General features: G+C 45.6%; 1 protein-coding gene across 1 annotated transcript in view; it reads left to right on the forward strand.

Annotated features, from left to right (window-relative positions):
- The window catches only part of HAS2 (hyaluronan synthase 2), a 38268-nt gene extending 15620 nt beyond the window's left edge, over window positions 1-22648 (forward strand). Inside the window, exons 2-4 of the mRNA XM_035126155.2 lie at window positions 9413-10039; window positions 18819-18920; window positions 21517-22648. Coding sequence (XP_034982046.2) covers window positions 9413-10039; window positions 18819-18920; window positions 21517-22446 — 1659 coding nt within the window. The 3' untranslated portion in view covers window positions 22447-22648. The remainder of the gene's footprint in view (window positions 1-9412; window positions 10040-18818; window positions 18921-21516) is intronic.
- The last annotated feature ends 535 nt before the right edge of the window (window positions 22649-23183 follow it).

Genomic DNA, 23183 nt, shown 5'->3' on the forward strand with positions numbered 1-23183 from the left:
AGGGTGCCACTGAAATTTGAAAGGCCAAAGTCTGCCCCTGCTCCAGGGGCCCCACCCTCTGGGAAGCTGGTGCAGCAGCTCTGCCCAACCTCACAAGCCATTTCTGCAGGGACCTGTGGACAGATGTTGCTAGACTGCAGATCCCATCATCCCTGCCCTTTGGCTGTGGTGGTTGTCACTGTTGGAGGTTGGAGGGCCACAGGTTTCCCAGCTATGGTCTACTGAGTTCAATTGGGTTTATTTTCAGGGAGGACTTCAGGCCTCACCTTCCTCTCCCTGTGGCTTCTCTGTTGATCTGAAACCTCTTTATGACGCTTTCTGGTAGCTCAACAGCTCTTATTTGGTCTGCTGCTATACAGAATCTGCTAATGATTGTCATGTGTTTGGTTAGGAGGCTTTGGGGGCTATTGTTCTGTGATGTTTTGTCTGATTATGCTGCAAACTGCTCTAGGATCTTACAGGATGACTTGGATGATGATGATGATGATGATGCACAGGACTGGTTGGGTTGGGTTCTGATAGCTGTGATTCCTGCATTGCAGGGTGTTGGGCTAAATGACCCTTGGGGTCCCTTCCAAGTCCACAATTCTATGATCCTAACATAGTCACGGTCTTCTTAGTAAAGTAGTTGCTTCAATATGCCCAAATTCTTAATGGATTGGGTTGGGGGTGGTTGTTGATTCTGGGTTGTTGTTGTTGTTGTTTTGTAGATGGTTGCAGCTTCAAGTGGTGTGTCAATGAACCACCACAGATACAGAACATCACAAGATAGATTGACCATTACTACTTTATCCAATGCATAATGGCAGGGGCAGAGCAAGGTAGGGGTGGTGGGGGTGGTCTGCCCCAGGTGTCAACTCCATGGGGAGTTGCGCCTCCCACCTACCCCTACTCTGGCGGCCTCCCCCCCTCATTTTGACAGCCTAACGCTCCCTGGCTGCTGGCGAAGGCATGCAGGTATGCAGAGAGAATGGGAATGAGGCAGGCAAGCAAAGAAGCGGAGGGTGGAGAGGAGAGAAGCAAAAGGTCCCTCAACTCAGGACCCAAACCCTGGAACCACAAAAAGCTCAACAACTTTGGCCAACCCTCCCCTAAAGAAAGCTCAACAACAACTTGCAATGACAATGGGTAGATCACATCCAGTCTTTTTATACTGTGAGTAGATCACAGTCTCTTGTGAGTCCAACTAGATTTCAATTGGGGGAGGGGATGACCAGAAATTTTCCACACCGGGTACCACCTGACCTTGCTACACCACTGCATAATGGTTTTCAATGGAGCCAGTTCACACGTCCAGCTGCTCCGTCATCTGGCACTGAGAAACCAAGTGATGGACACACAGACGTGTAAGAAACAGCCTTGAAACTTCAAACTGCTGGCGACACATTTTAGGGTGTGACACTGTAGATCCTGCCAGACCAAGGGTTTAGATCTTTTAAGAATGTGTCTCCATTACAGAATTTGGAATAAGCTTTCCCTCTCTGAAGCTGTGCATGAAAGCAAGCTTACTGCCTTCTTTAAACCTCCCCCACTCTTAACTTTAAGATCTCTAAAAAGGGTTCCTTTCTCTTTATGACTCCTGTCCTTGTGATCTGCTAGAAGTGATCAAATACGTCCTTTTCTAAGTTATAAAAGGGTGTAGCCCCCATTCCCCCCCCCCCACCAATGCTGTAAAGCCCTGTAAGACAGAAATGTAAACAGTTGATGAGTGTTGTATGGCTATAGTTAAGTAGAAAATCTTTTCCCCCAGTCTTTCAAAGGGATGGTCCTCAAGCCTATAATGATGTCAGAGGGTGTAGTTCCAAATCAGATGTGGCCAACAGATGGTGTGCTGAATATTATCAGCATGCACACAGAAAATGGTGAATGTAAGGAAAATGTGAATAATGGGGAAAGGAACAGAAGTATGGAGATGGGTCTGGCTATATTGCCAGAGTCTTCGGTTTAGGAATACATCTCAGTTGAAAAAGTCTAACCATGTAACACGGGACTGTTTTCCTGGCTAAGGCAGCAATCCTAAACTCTGCATTAGAGCGGTAAAGGTAAAGGACCTCTGGATGGTTAAGTCCAGTCAAATATGACTATGGGGTTGTGGCGCTCATGCCTGAGGGAGCCGGCGTTTGTCCACAGACAGCTTTCCAGATCATGCAGCCAGCATGACTAAACCGCTTCTGGTGCAATGGGACACCGTGACTGAAACCAGAGCCCACAGAAATGCCATTTACCTTCCCGCTGCAGCGGTACCTATTTATCTACTTGCACTGGCATGCTTTCCAACTCCCAAGTTGGCAGAAGCTGGGACAGAGCAACGGACAGAGCTCACCCCATCAGATGGATTCGAACCGCCGACCTTCCAATCAGCAAGCCCAAGAGGCTCACTGGTTTAGACCACAGTGCCACCTGCATCCCTCTGAAGAGAGGAGGTCCCACTGAACTTGGTGGAACTCTTGTTCTTATAAAACATGTGAGATTATGCTGCAGAGACTGTATATAAGGGCACATTACATGTAAAGAATTCATTGAAATTCTCCATCAGGGCTCCTCCATTATCCACCAGTCCTGGCCACCCATGACCTGCTTGCCTTCTTACTTGTAACCTGTCCAGTGGGTGGCACTGGCTGTCCGCCTCCTCCTTAGTCTTAAGTATTGGAAGATTTGGGACAGACGAAATATTAAGTACTTCTTTGTGCAGCGCCTAGTTAAACTGTGGAACTCACTCCCACAGGAGGCAGTGACGGCCACCCACTTGGGTGGCTTTAAAAAAGGATTAGACAAATTCCTGGAGGAGAGGCCTATCCATCGCTACTAGCCGTGATGGCTATGCTCTGCTTCCAGTTAGGAGACAGCAATTTTTCTGAAGACCAGTTGCTGGAAATCATAGGAGGGGAGAGGGCTCTTGTGCTTAAATCCCTCTTGATGGTTTCCCACAAGTAACTATTCAGCCACTATGAGAACAGGATGATGAACTAGATGGGCCATTGGCCTGATCCAACAAGCTCATATTTCGCTTGTGCTCGAAGTCTCCTGTAGGAATACAATGTCATATCCTTGAATGAATTCGACAAAAATACTGGCCAGATGCCTTTTTAGACCATCCTGCGATATTCCATGTTATAAAGCTAAGGTTGGGTTTGGCTTTACAAGCTCATATTATGTTTTTAGTGTTGTTGCCCTTGTAGTACTCAGCTGGGAGAAAGAGAGGGGGGCGAACTTGAATTAGTTGGCTCTGATTCCACCTACTGATGGCCTCCCTGCCGTTTGCCCCCTCAATCTAGTGGGCACTAACCACCATTGGCTGTGATCAAACACATGGCCAGCCACGCTCTGCACGAAACTGAAGTCATTTCTTTACTTGCAGTAGACTTATTGAAATTAATGGGCCTAGCTTAGTCATGTTCATTAATTTCAGCAGGTGAAACTCTTGAGTAAAACTTAAGTTGAATACCACCCATGGAGTTGAAGACCTGAACAGTTGTACCTTGGTTTTTGAACAGCTTAGTTCTCAAACGTTTTGGCTCCCGAATGCCACAAACCCAGAAGAGACTGTTTGCGAACTATGTTTGGAAGCCGAACCTCTGGGGCTTCCATGGCTTCGGATTGGCAGCCAATCAGAAGCTGCGCTTTGGTTTCTGAATATTTTGGAAGTCGAATGGACTTCCGGAACAGATTCCGTTCAGCTTCCAAGGTAGGACTGTATTTATTTTAGTTGTATACTGCCCTATATCTGCATGTCTCAGGGTGATTCACAACATCAAATCACAATATAAAATCACAAAATACATAATAAAAGCAAAAGCAAAAACAACCCAATAATCCCCCCTTCTGCAACACATTTTAAAAGGGCTTCGGACGTCAATCAGCCAAAGGCCTGGTTAAAGAGGAATGTTTTTGCCTGACACCTAAAGGTGTATTATGAAGGCGCCAGCCGAACCTCCATGGGGAGAGCATTCTACTGTATCCTCTTTGAGACTGCAGGGGATTTTGTGCTGCTCCTTTCAGATTGCTTGCAGCTTGCAATATTGCTCTTCCAAGCAATGACTTCAGTTGCTTGTACAGCTTGGCTGGCATGATGGTACCACTGCATGCATCAAATAATAATTGGAAGTTATTGTAGCCGGAGAAGTTACTGGAGAATCTCAATCTGAATGAAGGAATGATGGTGACTTGGCTAGGCTCCTAGTCCTTCCCCTTATTTGATGTTTGCTGAAAGCTAAGAAAAATTATACACAACCCTGGGTGCCACTGAACTGGTACATATGGTACCTTTGTATTGTTTGAAGTCTGGTGTTTGATTGCTATATATGAGATCTGAGGATACAAGCCAAATAAAAATGTTTGAGATGTAGGAGGGGGGTCTATCCTACCTAGGGATGGAGGAGAAAGTTAATTTAGTTAACATTTAAAGGCAAGCCTGCCTAATTAACACTCTGAAACAATGTGAACCAAAACACAGCAACCCTTTGGAATTCACACTTCTCTGAATTTTTCAGCTTAGCTGTCCAGTCTTCATGCAATGTGTACAAAAATTCATATACTATGGCAAAGATTGCATAAGAGGCATATATTACTTTAAATTGCATACAGAAATGCATTGCACTGGGCAAAATTGCACACGAACATTTGTATAGTAGGAGAAATTTGCATGAGGTTTTTTTAAAATAGAAGATTCACAAATTGTTGTGGAAATGTTGTTGTTGTTTAGTCATTTAGTTGTGTCCGACTCTTCGTGACCCCATGGACCACAGCACGCCAGGCACTCCTGTCTTGCACCGCCTCCCGCAGTTTGGTCAAACTCATGTTCGTAGCCTCGAGAACACTGTCCAACCATCTCTTCCTCTGTCGTCCCCTTCTCCTACTGCCCTCAATCTTTCCCAACATCAGGGTCTTTTCCAAGGATTCTTCTCTTCTCATGAGGTGGCCAAAGTATTGGAGCCTCAGCTTCATGATCTGTCCTTCCAAGGAGCACTCAGGGCTGATTTCCTTAAGAATGGATAGGTTTGATCTTCTTGCAGTCCATGGGACTCTCAAGAGTCTCCTCCAGCACCATAATTCAAAAGCATCAATTCTTCGGCGATCAGCCTTCTTTCTTTATGTGGAAATGTGGAAAACTGAATTCATGATTGGAAAAATGAGAAGCTGAGAGAACCTGAAATTGACAGATTACCCACCCCTAACTACCACCTTCCTTTTCTTCCTCCCCACTGTTTTTATCCTTGGATCTTGACTGTTTTCACACACAAATACCACACCCTGTAGAATTCTATCCATTACATTTTATCTGCACAATCAGAATGAATTTCAGGAACCAAAAAGTCACATTGAAAAATACGGTCTTTGAGCCGCCTGGCCCCAAAATGACAACTAGGCATTCCATTTTGGTGACTGTAACCCTGGTTCAAGGAGCCATTTGGTACCTAGCTTCTATATCTGATTTTCTAACTCTGGGGTCTGAGGAGTATGCCACTTGCTGCTGGATCCCTCTGCTGTGACCCACTCACAGATCCAGGCCCATATAAGCCTATAGCCAGTTTTCTGGGATACAGTTTCATTGAACTCTCTTGGAATTGTCTATAAGCTGAGTGGACTTGAAGGGTTGTGCTAAGTCTTGCCTATTGAAATGCAAGCCAGGTTTAAAGCAGAACTTTCTGAGATACCCCCCCCCCCATGCAAATCAAATCTATGCATCTTTACTCAGAGGTAAGTCCTGTTGAAATTATTCCCACCTTTACACAATGCTATGCATACTGACCTGGGAGTAAGTCCCATTGAGCATAGTGCAATGAATTTATGAGTAAAGCTGCACAGTGCTAAGAGGCAAGTCTCTCTGTTCCTGGAAAGGTTTTAATATATACACTTTGCTCATTACTATGGTGCCTTCCCATCTTGTTCACTTGTTAAGTCTTGCATTCTTGTTACATCATGCATAACTTGCGGAGTTTAGCATTACGGAGATTCCAGAGACACACTAGCTGAGGATGCCAAAAGTTGCCAGATTCTATTTCAAGTTCTGAAAGGGCTCAGCCTATATATAGTCTGACACCTCCTTTCTCTCTCTCTCTCTCTCTCTAAAAAAAGACCTTCTAATATTAGTATAAGCAACACGGAAGAACAGCACAGCTGATGAAGTCGCTTTGTGCTTCAAGATTTCTCTAGCAAGTTAAGACTTGAAGCTGGAGGATATTGTACAGCTTTTCCGAGACACTTGTAACAGACAACTGACAAGTGTACGAATTTTTGGATCACTTGCTCATGGTTTTGTCACCTTTGAAAAATGATTGCTCTAGGGTTTTGTTTTTAAAGGGAGCTTATAAACTCTGTGTGTGTGTGTGTTTAGGCTTGAAAAAATATGGGGACACTCTTGGTAGAAAGCTTAACAATAGAAATTCCATACCCAAGGAAGGCTGGGTTTCATCTCAAATATTGTTTTGCTGGTGTGTAACGTAATACAGGTATGGTGCACTTCAAATGTATGAAGCATTTAACATACATTTTCTCAGTTCTCCCTCTAACCTGTAAAGCAGGCAAATTTCACCCCCATGTTGTGGAGGGAACGTTGAGACCAAGAAAACATGATCACACAGAACACCTTGTGAATTGATTGCTGTGATGAGTTTTGAACTAGGGAATTGCACACATTACAGTTAGCTGCTACAGTGTATATTCCTTGTATATGCAATTTATAGGTACTAGGGAGGTTATGAAAAGGACCACTCATTATTACACATGCACCGGGACTCAGCAGTTCTAGGTCAGGAGTCTAACAAGAAGCCTTAATGGGAGCATAGTGTCTAGATCACAAGAAGTATTGAGTACCTCTCTATTCTACTTTTGTCAGACTACACTTTTGAGTACTATGTCCAGTTCTGAGCACCACAGTTTAAGACTGATATCAGTAAACTGGAATGTGTCCTGGGGAGGGTGGCAATGATGCAGAAAAGAGACTGGAAATCTAGTCTTATGGAGAGCGGTTGAAGGAGTTGCAAGATATGATTAAAAGACTATATGAAAGCCTTTAAAAAAACTTTCTTATAAAAGGATCAGATATGTTTTCCGTCAACTCAGAGGGTGGGACCCAAGCCAAAGGGATTTATTAGACTAAACATTAGGAGGAGCTTCCTGATGGTACAATCTGTTCAACAGTGGACCTGATTGCTTCAAATAGTGCTGGTCTAACCTTCATTGGAAGCTGGATGGCCACTTATTAGAGATGCCCTAGCAGCAGAGTTCCTACATCAGCAAGGGTTGGACTAGATGACATTTGAATTCCCTTCCAACTCTCTAAGAACTACTAGAGGTAGTTGGAAGCAGCTGGTTATGTTACATCTTGGTACTGCAGGACCAGGGAGAGCTCACTGAGACTCCAGGAGTTACATCCCAAATGGGAAAGAAAATTTAAAGGGACAGCGCCCCAGAATTGAGCCATGCAGTGTGGCACCACTGAATGGGTTTAGATTGCGGCCACTGCCAATTTCTATTCCTTGGACAAAATGTTTGATCTGCCAGTCCCTGGTTCAATCTCCTAACTTGATTCCTGAGGGGCTCAAGGATCTCCTAGGTAGACAATCCTGGTTCAAGTCCATAAATAAGAGGTGTAGTCATATGGGGAAAGGGATAAAATACACCATAGTTTGTAGGAATAGGCAATTTCCTGCTTAAGTGAGCATTATCCACTAGTTTGTTTTTCTTGTTTTGCATTTTGGTCTGTGCAACATAAAATACAGCTGTAAAAAGGACCCTTAATGCACATCTGTCTCAAAGAGGAGATAAGCAGAATTGCATCCAGAAATATAGTTTGCTTGCGTCTTCTCTGCAGCTGCTTTCAATTGTCCTCTAGTTGTACCCTACATGAACCAGGTCACGTTGACCTAAGAAAACAATGTGATGTGGGGCACCATGGTGCTGATCCAAATAAACCCAGGTCATTTACAGCCCTTGCATTTGTAGAGGATCAGAACATCAATTGGGGGGAATCAAGGGTGAATGACAGTGACTTGCATTTTTTCTGCTTTTGCTCGTAATTTGCAAGGCATTTTAAGTAGACATGCAGGGACCTGAGACCTGCTATGTTCCCCTGGCACACACAGTTGCAAATACCGAGTTGCCACTGCCCAACATATGGAAGACCATCACATCCCACCATGGAGCCCATAACAAAGCAATGGCTTATCTGGTAATTATTGCCTGGGCTTGTAGCACAAGATCCAATCAACAGGTATCAGACAGGACTAAGTAGCAAGTTCAAAACCTAACATTTTTCAAGATATTCTATAGAAACGCTTTGGGAATTTTGAACTACCGTACATTCTCCTGGTGAAGAAGTAGTTTTTTTATAAGCTCAGAACATGATTCATTTGGCTCCGTTGTTAATGCAGTATCCAAGATAGATAAATAGGTGCCAGGATTTTATGTGTAACCAGATTGCACATGATTGTTTGCAATGATTCTACCATTATTGCTCCCTGTTTCTTCAATACTACATATTCCCCCCCCCCAATCAGAATTTGGATGCTATAACTTGCAGCTTATAGCTGTGTCTTAGGTGTCATAAACCTGTTTCCCTCTATAATAATAATTTATTATTTATACCCCGCCCATCTGGCCGGGTTCCCCCAGCCACTCTGGGCGGCTTCCAACAAAACATTAAAATACAGAAATCAAACATTAAAAGCTTCCCTAAACAGGGCTGCCTTGATATGCCTTCTAAAGGTCTGGTAATTGTTGTTCTCTTTGACCTCTGGTGGGAGGGCATTCCACAGGGTGGGTGCCACTACCGAGAAGGCCCTCTGCCTGGTTCCCTGTAACTTGGCTTCTCGTAGCGAGGGAACCACCAGAAGCTATCTAGCTGTGGGGAACTTGTGGCCCTTCAGATGTTGTTGCTGAGGCTACCTGACCTCCCTGTGGTTGAGTCGAGGCTGCATACCAGGATGGAGAGGGGAAGGGGGAGAGGTTGTAGCGAGTTCAGTGCAAATGCACAGGTGGCGCCAACCTAGTGCTCCTGTCTGCCTGTTTGCACTGCACCAACCTCACTGCCCCCGTATCCCAGAATACAACAGCAACTCAGGCAGAGGAAGATCAGGTAAGCGGTGTAACCTTGCCATGCAGTCCACTGCTACTCCAACTCCCATCATCCCTGACTATTGACTACATCAGCTAGGGAGTTGGAGTCCAACCATTGCCACAGGTTTCCTTATCCTTGCCTTAAACTAACCCTAGTTACAGGTAGGTAGCCGTGTTGGTCTGGCGTAGTCGAAACAATAACAACAACAAAATTCAGTAGCACCTTAGAGACCTACTAAGTTTGTCATTGGTATGAGCTTTCGTGTGCATGCACACTTCTTCAGATACTAACCCGATCATCTGTCTTATCCAGAAGTATGCTTAAGTAACAATGACCTGTCTTGATCCATTGCAGATGCATTGCGAGAGGTTTCTATGTATCTTGAGAATACTTGGAACCACGCTGTTTGGGGTGTCCCTCCTGCTTGGGATCTCCGCTGCTTACATTGTTGGCTACCAGTTTATCCAAACAGACAACTATTACTTCTCCTTTGGACTCTACGGTGCCATTCTGGCATCGCACCTCATCATCCAAAGCCTGTTTGCCTTCCTCGAACACAGGAAAATGAAACGGTCTCTTGAGACGCCAATCAAGCTGAACAAAACTGTTGCCCTTTGCATTGCTGCCTATCAGGAGGATCCCAACTATTTAAGGAAATGTTTACTTTCCGTGAAAAGGCTCACCTACCCTGGAATTAAGGTGATTATGGTCATTGATGGGAATTCTGAAGATGACGTTTACATGATGGACATTTTTAGCGAAATCATGGGCAGGGATAAGTCTGCTACTTACGTCTGGAGGAATAACTTCCACCAGAGAGGCCCCGAGGAGACGGAAGAGTCGCATAAGGAGAGCATGCAGCACGTCACTCAACTCGTCCTGTCCAACAAAAGTGTCTGCATCATGCAAAAATGGGGCGGGAAAAGAGAAGTGATGTACACAGCATTCAAAGCACTGGGGAGAAGTGTGGATTATGTGCAGGTAGGTATGAAAAAAGCCCTTCTTCACTGCCAAGTAAAACACGTCTCCAAAGAAAGCAGGTCTTGTACATCTTGTGCTGGACGTTGCAGTGCGTAGCCTCTCCTAGTCCCTCAGTGAACAGAGCGCCCCTTTCACTCTCCCTTTGGAAAACAGCAGAGCTGTTGAGAAGCTATTCTGAAATAGTTAAGGCTGGTCAGATAGTACACACTGACATGTCATGCTGGTGCAGGGCCAGTTCTAAGGGGATGGGCAGAACCTGACACTGAGCTGCGCAGTTGCTTAACTTAGAAGCGTTCACAAACCATAACAAATTCAGACACCAATGCACCAGGGTTTTGGGGGGGGGGCGGCACCTTCGTGCCAAGGCCCTGTGACCCGCAGTTCCCTAATGGACAATAAACACATGGACACGAGTATTTTCGTTTATGGGTTCAAATAGACCACAACTTTATTGGGTACAGATGTGAGCGGTTTGGCTTAGGCATTGGGTGAAGCCAGGCTATATCTCTACTCCCGCTTGCCTGCAAGAGGTCCATCTAAGAGTAAACCACCAATCAGGGGAGCCCTATGAATTACATCAAATAGGGGCACCCCGAGGGGTTCCCATTGGGGTTGTGACATGGCCCTAGCCCACGTCCGACAGAATCGGACAAAATCCACACCCCTGGATCCCTTTAACAGGATACCCTTACTGAGGAGGGGCAGGCAAAGGCTACAACCTCTCCTCCATCCAAACAAAAGGCTTACCCAATGCCTAACCTCAATGCCTAACCTCACAAAGAGATTACCTCATCATATTCATTGCATACTGCACCTTAACTCATGGTCCAGTATGCAATGAATATGGTAAGGGGAGCACCCCAAAACCTGCAAGTGATATCTATAGAATCATAGAATCATAGAGTTGGAAGATACCACAAGGGTCATCCAGTCCAACCCCCTGCCAAGCAGGAAACACCATCTATGATTACCTGGACCCCGGAACACCACTAGTTTGGAATTGGTACAAACATTGTGGCAGACATTTCTTCTCTGAATGATACTCTTTCCCCAACCATATTTTTAAAAGCAGGGATAGGTTCGTTGCCTCTGTTTACATATGCTTCTGTTTCCCATAACTGTTTATTGGCAGTTGTTTCTAAACCCGTAGATTAATCACTTGCTGAATTATATAACCTGCAACAGCAGTTGGTGGGGTGGTAGCACTTACCTGCTCTGTCACCTGTGTTGCTGCAGTGCACTGGGAAGGAGAAGGGAGATGTGGTGGTTCGGCCAGCGCAGTGCAAAGGCGCTGGCAGAGCCAACCTGTGCTGCTGCCAAGTGCATTTGCATTCTGCCAACCTCACGGCCATCTCAGCCTTCCCGGTACACTGTGGTGATGCAGGTGACAGGCGGTCAGGTAGGCACCACTGTCCTAGCTTGCTGGCCACTGCTGGTAACCTGTATGATTGCTACTAGCAGAAGCAGCTTGTGAATGAATCAGGGTTATAAGACTGCAAAGACAGCAGTTACAGCCTGCTGTTGGTCTGAAGAAGAGAATTGCAGTTTGAGGATGGGTTGCTATTTACTTGTCTCACATAACAGTTTCAGAGGGGATCTCCCACTATCTATTAGCTGACATCATTAGGGGAAATGCTCTGTTTCTAGGAACGTACTTGAATTCAAGCCAATTCCTTCAAAGGGAGAAAGCGGTAGAGCTACACTAGGGAATTCCCGACAAGGAACTCTGATATGCAGCTGATCCTAGCAGAGCTCCCAGTCAGAAACAAAAAGTCCCACTTACAAAGGGACACTCTGGATTTCAAATTTAAGTGCCCAACTGTTCCTTTGTAGCTGCATCCAGAGGTACCCCAAACCTATGATGATAAATTTATTATTTATACTCCACCCATCTGGCTGGGTTTCCCCGGCCACTCTGGGTGGCTTCCAACAAAATATTAAAATACAATAGTCCGTCAAACAGTAAAAAGCTTCCCTAAACAGGGTTGCCTTGATGTCTTCTAAAAGTCTGGTAGTTGTTTTTCTCTTGGACATCTGGTGGGAGAGCGTTCCACAGGGCGGGTGCCACTACCGAGAAGGCCCTCTGCCTGGTTCCCTGTAACTTGGCTTCTCGCAGCGAGGGAACCGCCAGAAGGCCCTTGGCACTGGAAGGGACAAAAGGCTGTGACTGAGTGGGAAAGGTTATGCATTCTGTGCAGAAAGTCCTAGGTTCAACCCCAGAAGCTCCAGGGAGGAGACATCTGTGTGAAGCAGAGGTGATGGGGGGGGGGAATCTTGCCCACAGGATTGTGGGTGTGACATCACACTCACATGCCTCCTCACAGCCAGCAAGGCACCCTTTTCCATAGGGAGGGGCTCAGACTTGGAGGCAGAGAGACTCTATCTCCGCATCTGAGCCCTACTCCCGGAAAAGGGTGCCTCACTGGATGGCTGAAGAGAGTGGAGCTGAACTGCTTCTAAGGCAGCACCGCTGCCACCTGCCGGCTTTTTCTCATTGACTTTGTGGGTATTTGCCTCCCCCCCACAGTTATATTATTGTGAGTGCCAGGACACCCTTGGCCCACTGGAATTGACTCCTATGGAGGTGTTACAGTGGCAGCAAGCTTAGATGATAGTAGATGAGATGGTCCCATAACCTGACTGTACAAGAGTACCCTATGTTCCTATGAAGGGGTTGACCAACCCCCTATCTCTGGCGATCTTTTTCTGCCTCAGTTGCTTTTAAGCAAAAAATATAATGGGTACCCAGTCCAATGGGATTGAAATTGCCTCACTGTGTTTTTTAACTAAGTCAGTTCCTTAAATGGTGTTAAAAAAACACACCTGTCTTCATTTATATCTACAAATTGTTGAAAGCATCATTAGTGCTGCTGCTGCTTGCAAATAAGGTCTCTCTTAGATAGGTCATAGAACCTTAGAGCTCGAAGGGACCCAATGGTTATCTAGCCCAACCCCCTGCCATGCAGGAATCTCAGCTAAAGCATCCATGACAGATGACCACCCAATCTCTGTTTAAAAGTCTCCAAGGAAGGAGAGTCCATGGCTTCTTGTGGGAGTCTGTTCCTTTAACAGCTCTTACTGTCAGAAAACTTTTAACGAATGTTTAGTCGGAATCTCCTTTCTTGTAACTTGAAGCCATTGGTTCGAGTCCTACCCTCAAGAGCAGGAGGAAACAGACATGCTCCGTCTTCCATGTCACAGCCCTTGAGATATTTGAAGATGGCTATCATATCTCCTAGGGTGGTGCTGTGGTCTAAACCACTGAGCCTAGGGCTTGCCGATTAGAAGGCGGTTCGAATCCCCGTGATGGGGTGAGCTCCCGTTCGGTCCCAGCTCCTGCCCACCTAGCAGTTCGAAAGCATGTCAAAGCGCAAGTAAATAAATAGGTACTGCTCCAGCAGGAAGGTAAACGGTGTTTCCGTTCACTGCTCTGGTTCGCCAGAAGCAGCTTAGTCATGCTGGCCACATGTCCCGGAAGCTGTATGCCGGCTCCCTTGGCCAATAACGCAAGATGAGCGCCGCAACCCCAGAGTCGTCTGCGACTGGACCTAATGGTCAGGGGTCCCTTTACCTTTATCTTTATCATATCTCCTCTCAGTCTCCTCTTTCCCAGGCTAAACATACCCAGCTCCTTCAAGCGGTCCTCTATACCCTATACCCCTCTATTCCAGGGGAGGAAGACTAGCATCTGTACCATTGGCTGGGTCCTGGGTGCCCCTCCCAGTGGTGACTGGTGCCCAGTGGGGCTGGGGAGGCACAAGGCAAGGAGACTACAATATGGGAAACCAGAGCCAATGACCGGCAGACCCCACCTTGTGGCTGGTTGTAAATGAGGAGGTGGATAGGTGGGGGTAGGTTGAGGGTTTTTTTGGCACTGCCCCATTGGGGTTATGGAGCAGCCTCCAGTGGCCCCTACCACAGTCATTAGGGTCTGAGAGTCACCTGCCGCACAGAATTCACCCCAGTCCCTTGAACACCCAATTTAGTGTCAAGACTGTGGCGCAGTGTCTTTGTGCCTCAAATGCCTCATGCCAGGGCCTGCCTATCTGCATTCCTCCACAGTGAAGAGCCCTGAACTTTGGTAGCAGAGATCAGCTTTTGAATCCTCACTCAGCCCTGAAGCTCACTGGGGGCCAGCATTTACACCATACATTGGTACCTTAGTTTATGAACAACTTGGATTAAGAACGCTGCAAATCCAGAAGTAGGTGTTTTGGTTTGTGAACTTTGTCTTGGAAGCAGAACATGTCCCACTTCCTGTTGAGTGTGTTCCATTCCTAAATTGAGTCCCCTGCTGCTATGGGAAAGCGCACCTTGATTTTGGAACACTTTGATTTAAGAATGGACTTCTGGAACGGATAAGTTCATAAACCAAGGTACCACTGCCCATGTAAAACTTTGATAGACCTTAGTAAACGCTCATGGCTTCCCTCAAAGAAGCCGTAGTTGGTTTCGGGTGCTGAGAGATGTTGGGAGAGGCTTATTCCCCTCGCAGAACTACAGTTCTCAGAGGGGTTTAACAATCAGGGGAAACTGTGGCTCAATGTGAGGGGAGTAGAGGCCTCTTAACAGCTCTCAACACCCACAACAAGGAGCTCCCATAATTATTTGGGGGAAACCATGACTGTTTAAGGTTTAAAGGGGTATCGTGGTACTTTAAACATATGGCGTGAATGTGGCCTTTTGGGACACTCTTCTTTCTCCTTCCCTCCCTCCCTCCCTCCCCTCTCTCTGTCTCTTGGCCCCAGTCTACCTTTTTGAAAGGATAAAATGGGGGCAACCCAGGCCCATGTATTCCTCCCTAAAGCTCAACGGCAATTATAAATACAAGTAGCCTGCGTGAGTTAGAAGAAGTTCTTTGTGTGTAAGCTTTTTGCCCCTTCCATTTTACCAGGCCTAGCAAGGAGGGGGGGGGGGGCGATGTCTATGTTAGATGCAGCACAGCTGGCAAATAATCCTTGCCTGCAGCTTGTACTTTGCAAAGGGGGTGGGTGGGTGCTGCCTAATTCATTTTTAAGTGAACGGTGTCACTGAGGTTTTAAAGGCCAAGCTTTTGCCTTGAGTGAGGTAATGCAGCTGTAAACGATGAAGCCAACACTCTTTGGCTGAGCGATCTCTCCTGTTTGTATTTCTAAGCTCCCCTCCTCCTCCCCCCCCACCCACTGCTGCCTTCTCCCTGCTTCTTAACAAGTTTTTATAGGGCTTTAAAATCTCTCCATTTTCGCGGACTCTGCCAATCCTTTGAGATGCTCCTTCTGAGCAGCAAGAGCATCTGTTTGCAAAAAGAGTGCCTGGGAGTTTCTCACAGAATGAATCATGGCCTCGGATCCCAGCAATACATCTGGCAAAGTGGGGGGGGGGGGAGAGATTTTAAGAAGTGTTGGGATTTTTTTTTAAAGCAACAAAACGAAGAGGGCTTTTTAATGTTTTGCTTCACTATTAATAATTTCATTTCTAGCCTCAGGTGGCAGATATGGTTCTTCCACTCTCCATAGCATCCTCACAGGAGGTTGGGCTGAGAGTATGTGAATAGCCCAAGGTAGGGATTTTCTTTGGGGGGAGGGGATATTTAATTCGGTTCTCATTTAAAGGTGAACTTACTTAAATTGCACATTGTGTAACAGTACACGGACTGAAACACAGCTGTCCTCTGTAATTCACACCACTCTGAATTTTGCAATGCAGTCCTCCCACCAAGTAATTTGTACAACAATGCATATTCTAGATTAAAGTGTGGATATAAATTGTATGTTAGTGAAAACAGCATGGAAACATGCATTCTATTGGGGACAATGACTTTGTGAAAATGTGCATATGAGAAGGGCACACAAAAACTGTGCTTATCAGGAGAAATTTGCACTAAAAGGCTTACAAATTTTCATGAGGATTTTTTAAAAATGTAAACTGATTTTGAAATGGGGAGAACCAAACTTAAGACTGAAAAAAATGGGGGGACACACCCACAAAAACCAAAATTGACAGATTCCCCCCACCCCCTGTTCCTAGCTCCATTGCAAAATAGGGATTTGAACTCTGGTCTTCCAGGTCCTATGGCACTACATTAGCTCTTTCAAATAAGCGAGAGTTATCATAAATATCAGGGAATATGGCTACTCAATGCTTCCAGAGCTTGCTGGTTAATGTCCAAGGCAAAGCAGAATCTCCACATTGTGGTGCCCTAACTGGTGCTAGTTCTTCCCCTTATCAGCATTTTGAAGGCTGTTCTTGTTGCCAAATGGACAAAAAAGCACCTCTAATCATCTCTAAGCCCATGGCAAATGACTGTAATTCCCCCCCACACACTTCTGAAAGAGGAGGGTACAAATTTGTAGATCTAGTGAATGGGAAAGGTGTATTTACATTCATATATTAGTATTCATGCCTTTCATGCCAGCCATGAATAGAACTGTTTGCCACCCAGTAATCTAGTGGTCTAACTGGGAAACTAATGAATAGGAGTCAGAAATATTAATAAACACTCTCTTTTTATAGCAGGCTCCCCTATAACCTGTTAGCACCACCCTTGGCTCTGTCCCTTGACCTATCAGATTCACCATGACCTGCTCCTGGTGAAGTTGCTGATAAAAGGACTGGGTTTGAATTCCAGCTTGTAACTGCAAAGTTCACTATGTGACCATGGAACAGTCATGACTGCTCAGCCCAACAGGGTTGTTTTGAGGATAACTGGGGAGGAAGGACAGACCCAAGTGAATGTTCCCCGGAGCTCATTAGAGGAAGGGTTAGAATAGAAACATTTGCAACAATTAGTGGGTGGAAGGAACTTTCAATTTCAATTCTCTCTGTTGCCCGTTTTTCCAATATGATTTCCAGATTTCTGCAGCGATTTGCATTTTAAAAGCAATCCTCATGAAAATTCATTCAGCATCACATGGAAGGAGAGAACAAGCTTGTTTTCTCCTTCTCCGGAGGGTAGGACTCGAACCAATGGTTTCAAGTTACAATAAAGGAGATTCTGACTAAACATTAGGAATAACTTTCTGACTGTAAGAGCTGTTACGACAGTGGAACAGTCAGGGCCGGTGCTAGGGTTTTTTGCGCCCTAGGCGAGATCACCTTCTGGTGCCCCCCGGCATCTGCCTCCTCCCTGCAGGTCTGGCTCAGCCTTCACCCCCTTACCTGTGACGTTGGCGGCTGGGTTGCTGCCCTCGGGCTTCAGCCACGGACGCCCAGGTGCAACAGCAGCTGCTCCCGCCTGCCCGAGAAGTAGAGCGCGGTGACGGCGCCTGGAGCCGAAGGCCCGGCTCTGGTGCGCGCGGGAAGGGGCTGCTCTCACCCCACGTGTCCTCCACACGCTGCTGCCCTCGGCGCTCCGGACACACCTGGGCTGCACTGGCACCGCTGCTGCTGCCCGCCCTGGACGCAGGTAGGTGGCGTCGGGGCACAGCGGCCGCACGGCAGAGCGGGTCCTGTGAAGCCAGCAGCGCTCCCCATCGTGCCAGCGCCCCCTCCATTTTGGCGCCCTAGGCAACTGCCTAGTTCGCCTTAATGGACGCACCGGCCCTGGGAACAGTCTCCCCTGGGAGGATGTGGGCGCCTTGAGATTTCTGCAATGCAGGGGGTTGAACTAGATGGCCCTTGGGGTACTTTCCAACTCTACAATTCTATGAGTCTAGACCAGCAGCAAAACTGGGCATCGGAATGGGGATGATGCCCCTTGTGGGGTGCCACCTGAGGCAGCCACCTCACCCAGCCTCATGGTTGGGCCGGTTCTGCTCTGTCTTCTGCCCTTAGTGAGCATCCGCTGCCATGATCATTTTACTCAACAACTCTCTTCAAAGGAGAAGAAAGCCATATCTGCAGAACATTTCAAACATGCTAGAAATGAGATCAGAATATCCTTTAAAACAATACAAGAGCATAATAACAACAAGCAGAGAACATTAAATGCTACAAAACGCGAGTGAGCGATTATGAGAAACAGTTCTATAGGCGTGTTGTGAATGAGAGAGCTCCATGAAATGCAGGTTCAAAGAGATCTGGTTGGCAGAATCAGCTTCTGGAATCATATATACATGAATGGCTAAACCTTCTGTGAGTGGGGGGAAAAAGGGGGCTATCGTATTTCTTCCCAGATCCTCTGCCAATTTTTATAAGCATCTGTAGGCTCACTCATCATTCATTCCCCCCTTAGGACAGCGGGAAACTTTTGAACTGGGGGCACCAAATGCATCCGGTTTCCTTCTGTCAAATGGGATCAGTAAAAGTGCAGAACACCCGCAAATTCCCCCCCCCCACACTTCTCCATGCCCCATCTCATGAACATGGTCCTTGTTCAAAGAAGTTGATCCAATGTGTGAATAAAATAAATACCTCTGGTTCTGAGAACAGACGTTTCTTTATAGCCACAGTACTCACACAACTGCTGTTACATTTAAAGGATATGCCTGCTAGCCTGACACAAATAGGGTTTAAAAGGAGAAACACTGCAGATTCCACTGGGAAGTGTTTTAGAGCGAGCGGAGTCAGATGTGAGGAAACAAAGAGATTCTTTAAGCCTTACAATGTGAAAAAGTGCATAGCTGAAATATGCAGTTAAAAATTGAAATCTGCCAAAGGCATCATCCCCTTATGTGAATGTGTGACCCTTTTTCGAGTTGTGTAAGTGTTGCTAAGCTTCGCCAATGTAGGTCCCACAACCTGTGATTCACTTGATAGGATTTGTTTCAAAACGCACCGTTTGTGAAACACATAGTTTTCGGCAGTGCCGACTCTGGTTCCTTGATTAATTCCGCATTTACTTATTTTTTCTCGTGGACAGGTTTGCGACTCTGATACAATGCTTGATCCAGCTTCATCAGTGGAAATGGTCAAGGTTTTAGAAGAAGATCCAATGGTTGGAGGCGTTGGGGGAGATGTGCAGGTGAATATAGCAATTTTCAAACTCCGCATCAAAGACTGTGAATTTAGGACCACCTCTTTATGCTCCCTTGATTTTGCAAGTGAAGATTGATAGTCACGCAGGAAGTAACATGCATAATTTTATGTGCATTGTGAACATTTCTTCTATAGTGCACCCTTAGATCCAGAAGCCACTGGATATCTAGGCTGGATTTGGGAATATAGATCCATGAACTTTCCACAGAAGACATTCCTATGTTATGCCGCAGTTCATGCATTTACAATATGTTTGCTATTTCATTCCGAGTAGGAAATGGTAATAATATTTATTATTATTAGTTTAGCATTTATACCCCACACACCTGATTGGGTTGCCCCAGTCACACTGGGTGGCTTCCAACATATCTAAAAACATAATAGAACACGGGCCAGCAAACCTTTTCAGCAGGGGGCCGGTCCACTGTCCCTCAAACCTTGTGGGGGCCGAACTATTTTTTTTGGGGGGGGTGAATGAATTCCTATGCCCCACAAATAACTCACAGATGCATTTTAAATAAAAGGACACATTCTACTCACGTGAAAACATGCTGATTCCTGGACCATCTGCGGGCCGGATTTAGAAGGCGATTGGGCCGCATCCCTATCCTTCCCTGCCTTGCGATGGTTTGGGGGTTGGATAACTGAGCTTTTTTGCTAATCTGAAAAGCCTGTGTGGGGCCTGTATAGATAAAATGGACCCCAATGTAAAGGATCTGGGGCACAAAACACCGAATGAGACAAGATAGTAGAGTGTGCCCGATTACAGTGCCGCCAAGCCTAATTCTGACACAATACAGTCCACATGAAGCTTTGACTCTTGGAATCAGTCATTGCATTTCAGGAGACTTATTTGCTCGTAGGGCAAGGTTCAGATTCTAATTATATAGGGGTAAAATAACATGATTAGGAAAGAGCATAAGACAGAGAAGGGTGATCAGGATGGAGTGAGCTGCTGGTCTGACTGTGCTTCGTATTAATGAGCAGGGGCGTAGGAAGGGTGCGGCCCGCCCCAGGTATAATCCCTGAGGGGGTGACAACATGGCACATCGCGGAGGGCGGCACTTACCACGAGGCCTGGCCTGCAGCATGCCTGAGCCACTCATCTCTCTTGGGGATTGCGTGGGGATTGCGTCGGCCCGCCCCGTGTGCAGATCAAAGTAAAGTTGTGCAGTCAAAGTGGATTTGCAGGTCGCCAAAAACAATATAAACAAGACCTTGGAAAAAGCCGGAGTCTAGAAATATACAGAAACCAGAGTACTTTGGTCTGGGGAACTTAGTTGGCTTTGCAGACTCTGAACTTGGAAATGAAATGTATGTCTGTCTTCTTTCTGCCATTAGGGTCTCTTGCAAATGTTCCATTCTATGTCCACTGAAGTATTTGTTCAAAACTGGGGTCTAGATGAGAGGGAAGGATGCTGGAAGTAGGAGAAACCCCAAGATTAGGCATGAGCAATTCCAGGTCTTCTCGTATCACATAAGGCGGAGCCACACTGTCCATTTGAAGCACACCCAACACTCATTGAAAGGGCACAGGTTCCCCCAAGGAATCCTGGGAACTGTAGTCTGTTAAGGATGCTGGGAATTTGTAGCTCTGTGTGAGGGGGTAACTGCAGCTCCCAGGATTCTTTGGGGGCAACTGTGTGCTTTAAATGTGTGTCGGATGTGCTGTTGAATGCATGGTGCTGATCTGCACAGTTTGAAAATCACTTCCACAAACTATCAGTAACATCGGTATTGTGTGTGAGAGAACGCCAACACAAAGTACATTATTCTTGCATTACAGGATTCTGTGATTCTATGAAAACATGGGTGGAAGGGAGTAAGAAATAACATATCAGAATATTAAAAATAATGTAATAATAAAAGAAAATCATTATAAATTAATTTGGAGATGGTATTTAACACCAGTCAGATTAAATCAAATAAACAAGGAATATTATTCGGTGTTGGAGTTGAACAGGGAATTATGTTCACATGTGGTGGGGGTGTAAATATGTTTTTTTTAAAAAAAAAATGGAAAAGGGTGTTTAAGGAGATAACAGAAATCACTGGGTTAAAGCTGACCAAAAGTCCAGAGGTAGCATTATTATCAGTTTACGATGGGGTGGAAGGTTCACAGGCTATGAAGAACTTGCCCATAAATTTATTGACAGCTGCACACATTATTATAGCTAGGAAGTAGAAGGGGTAAGCAGAATGTAAAATGGAAGATTGGTATAAAGAGGTGTGGGATATAGCTATTAATGATAAATTAACATGTGCCATTAAGGTAAGACAGGGGAGATATGCAGGAGAAATTATTTTGAGAAGATATGGAGGGTGTTTGTAGAATTTGTACTGTTAAACCATCGCAAGAGGTGTTGAAACTTTGGGAGGTTGGATAGTTACAATGGAATGGTCTCAGTGGTGGGTGCACATTTTTATTCTTATTACTTTATGATTAATACTATGAAAAAATGAAAATGTGAATGGCAGTATTTTATGACATATACTTTATGGGTTTGGTTTTTTTTAAAAAAACACAGTTGCATATTCTTTTTCTTGTTATAAAACTTGCTTTCCATTGTTGCTGCTTGCAGATTTTGAACAAGTACGACTCGTGGATCTCCTTTCTCAGCAGCGTTAGATACTGGATGGCATTTAACATCGAGAGGGCCTGCCAGTCCTACTTTGGCTGTGTGCAGTGCATCAGCGGGCCCTTAGGGATGTACAGGAATGCCTTACTCCACGAATTCGTGGAAGACTGGTACAATCAAGAATTCATGGGATCTCAGTGCAGCTTTGGAGACGACCGGCATCTCACCAACCGAGTCCTGAGCCTTGGCTATGCAACGAAATACACGGCTCGGTCCAAGTGCCTTACCGAAACACCCATAGAATATCTCAGGTGGTTGAACCAACAGACCCGCTGGAGCAAGTCCTACTTCCGAGAGTGGCTATACAACGCAATGTGGTTCCACAAGCATCACTTGTGGATGACTTACGAGGCTGTCATCACCGGCTTCTTCCCGTTCTTCCTCATTGCCACTGTCATCCAGCTTTTCTACCGGGGGAAGCTGTGGAACATCCTCCTTTTCTTGTTGACAGTCCAGCTGGTGGGCCTTATCAAGTCTTCCTTTGCCAGCTGCCTTAGAGGGAACATTGTCATGGTTTTTATGTCTCTCTACTCAGTGTTGTACATGTCCAGTTTACTGCCGGCAAAGATGTTTGCCATAGCCACGATAAACAAAGCAGGGTGGGGCACGTCGGGCCGGAAAACCATCGTGGTCAACTTCATAGGACTCATCCCAGTCTCCATTTGGTTTACAATCCTCTTGGGCGGTGTCATTTTCACGGTATACAAGGAATCCAAAAAGCCATTCACTGAATCGAAACAGACCGTGCTAATCATTGGTACGATACTTTACGCCTGCTATTGGGTGATGCTCTTGACTTTGTACTTGGTCCTCATCACCAAATGTGGAAGGAGGAAGAAGGAACAACAGTACGACATGGTGCTTGACGTATGATTCAACCACTGTGCCTCCCTAACCCCACTTTTTTATTTTCTTTTTTTGCTGCCCATGGAATCTTTCTTGTCACATGATGAACCTTCTAGCGTTTGTGGTACTTGAGATCATCAAGGGAAAAGGATCACTGCTGCTGGGACTTGAACATGAACGAATTCATGACCATGCCAAAGCAATAATAATAAGAATAATTAAATGTGATTGTGCCTTTTTATCGGGAAAGGGTGGGGGTGGGGGGGAGAAGAAAATCACACGGATTCAACCCATTCCTGTGGGTGGTCTCCCAACGATGCACTTTCTTCTGTCGTGCGTACGCCCAAAAGTGTTAACGTCCTATATACCTCATTGGCCATGCTCACGTGGGCGGACATGGAAGAAAGGGAGTTTTGGAGACACAAGCAAAGGATCTGGTAACCCATTTTAGGATCTGCAACCTAATTTATGAACCTTCTTGTTGTTCTGTGACTTTTTTTTCTAGGAAAGGGTGTGAGTGAGGATGTTGTCTGTGTGTGTGTGTGTGTGTGTGTGTGTGTGTGTGTGTGTGTTAGGCTGCAAACTGTAATTCCAAAGTCAAGTTTTTATAAGGGTTTTGATGACCAAGGGTTTGTATTTTTATATAATTGTAATTATTTGTCTTTGTTTACTTTTTACACCAGTCTCTTTTTTTAAAATAAATAAATTAAAAAAAACCTCGTATTTTATATTTCTGCCAAAAAGTACACTATTTTCACCCCCTC

Source organism: Zootoca vivipara, chromosome 8 (genome assembly GCF_963506605.1).
Source record: "Zootoca vivipara chromosome 8, rZooViv1.1, whole genome shotgun sequence".
Taxonomy (NCBI): domain Eukaryota; kingdom Metazoa; phylum Chordata; class Lepidosauria; order Squamata; family Lacertidae; genus Zootoca; species Zootoca vivipara.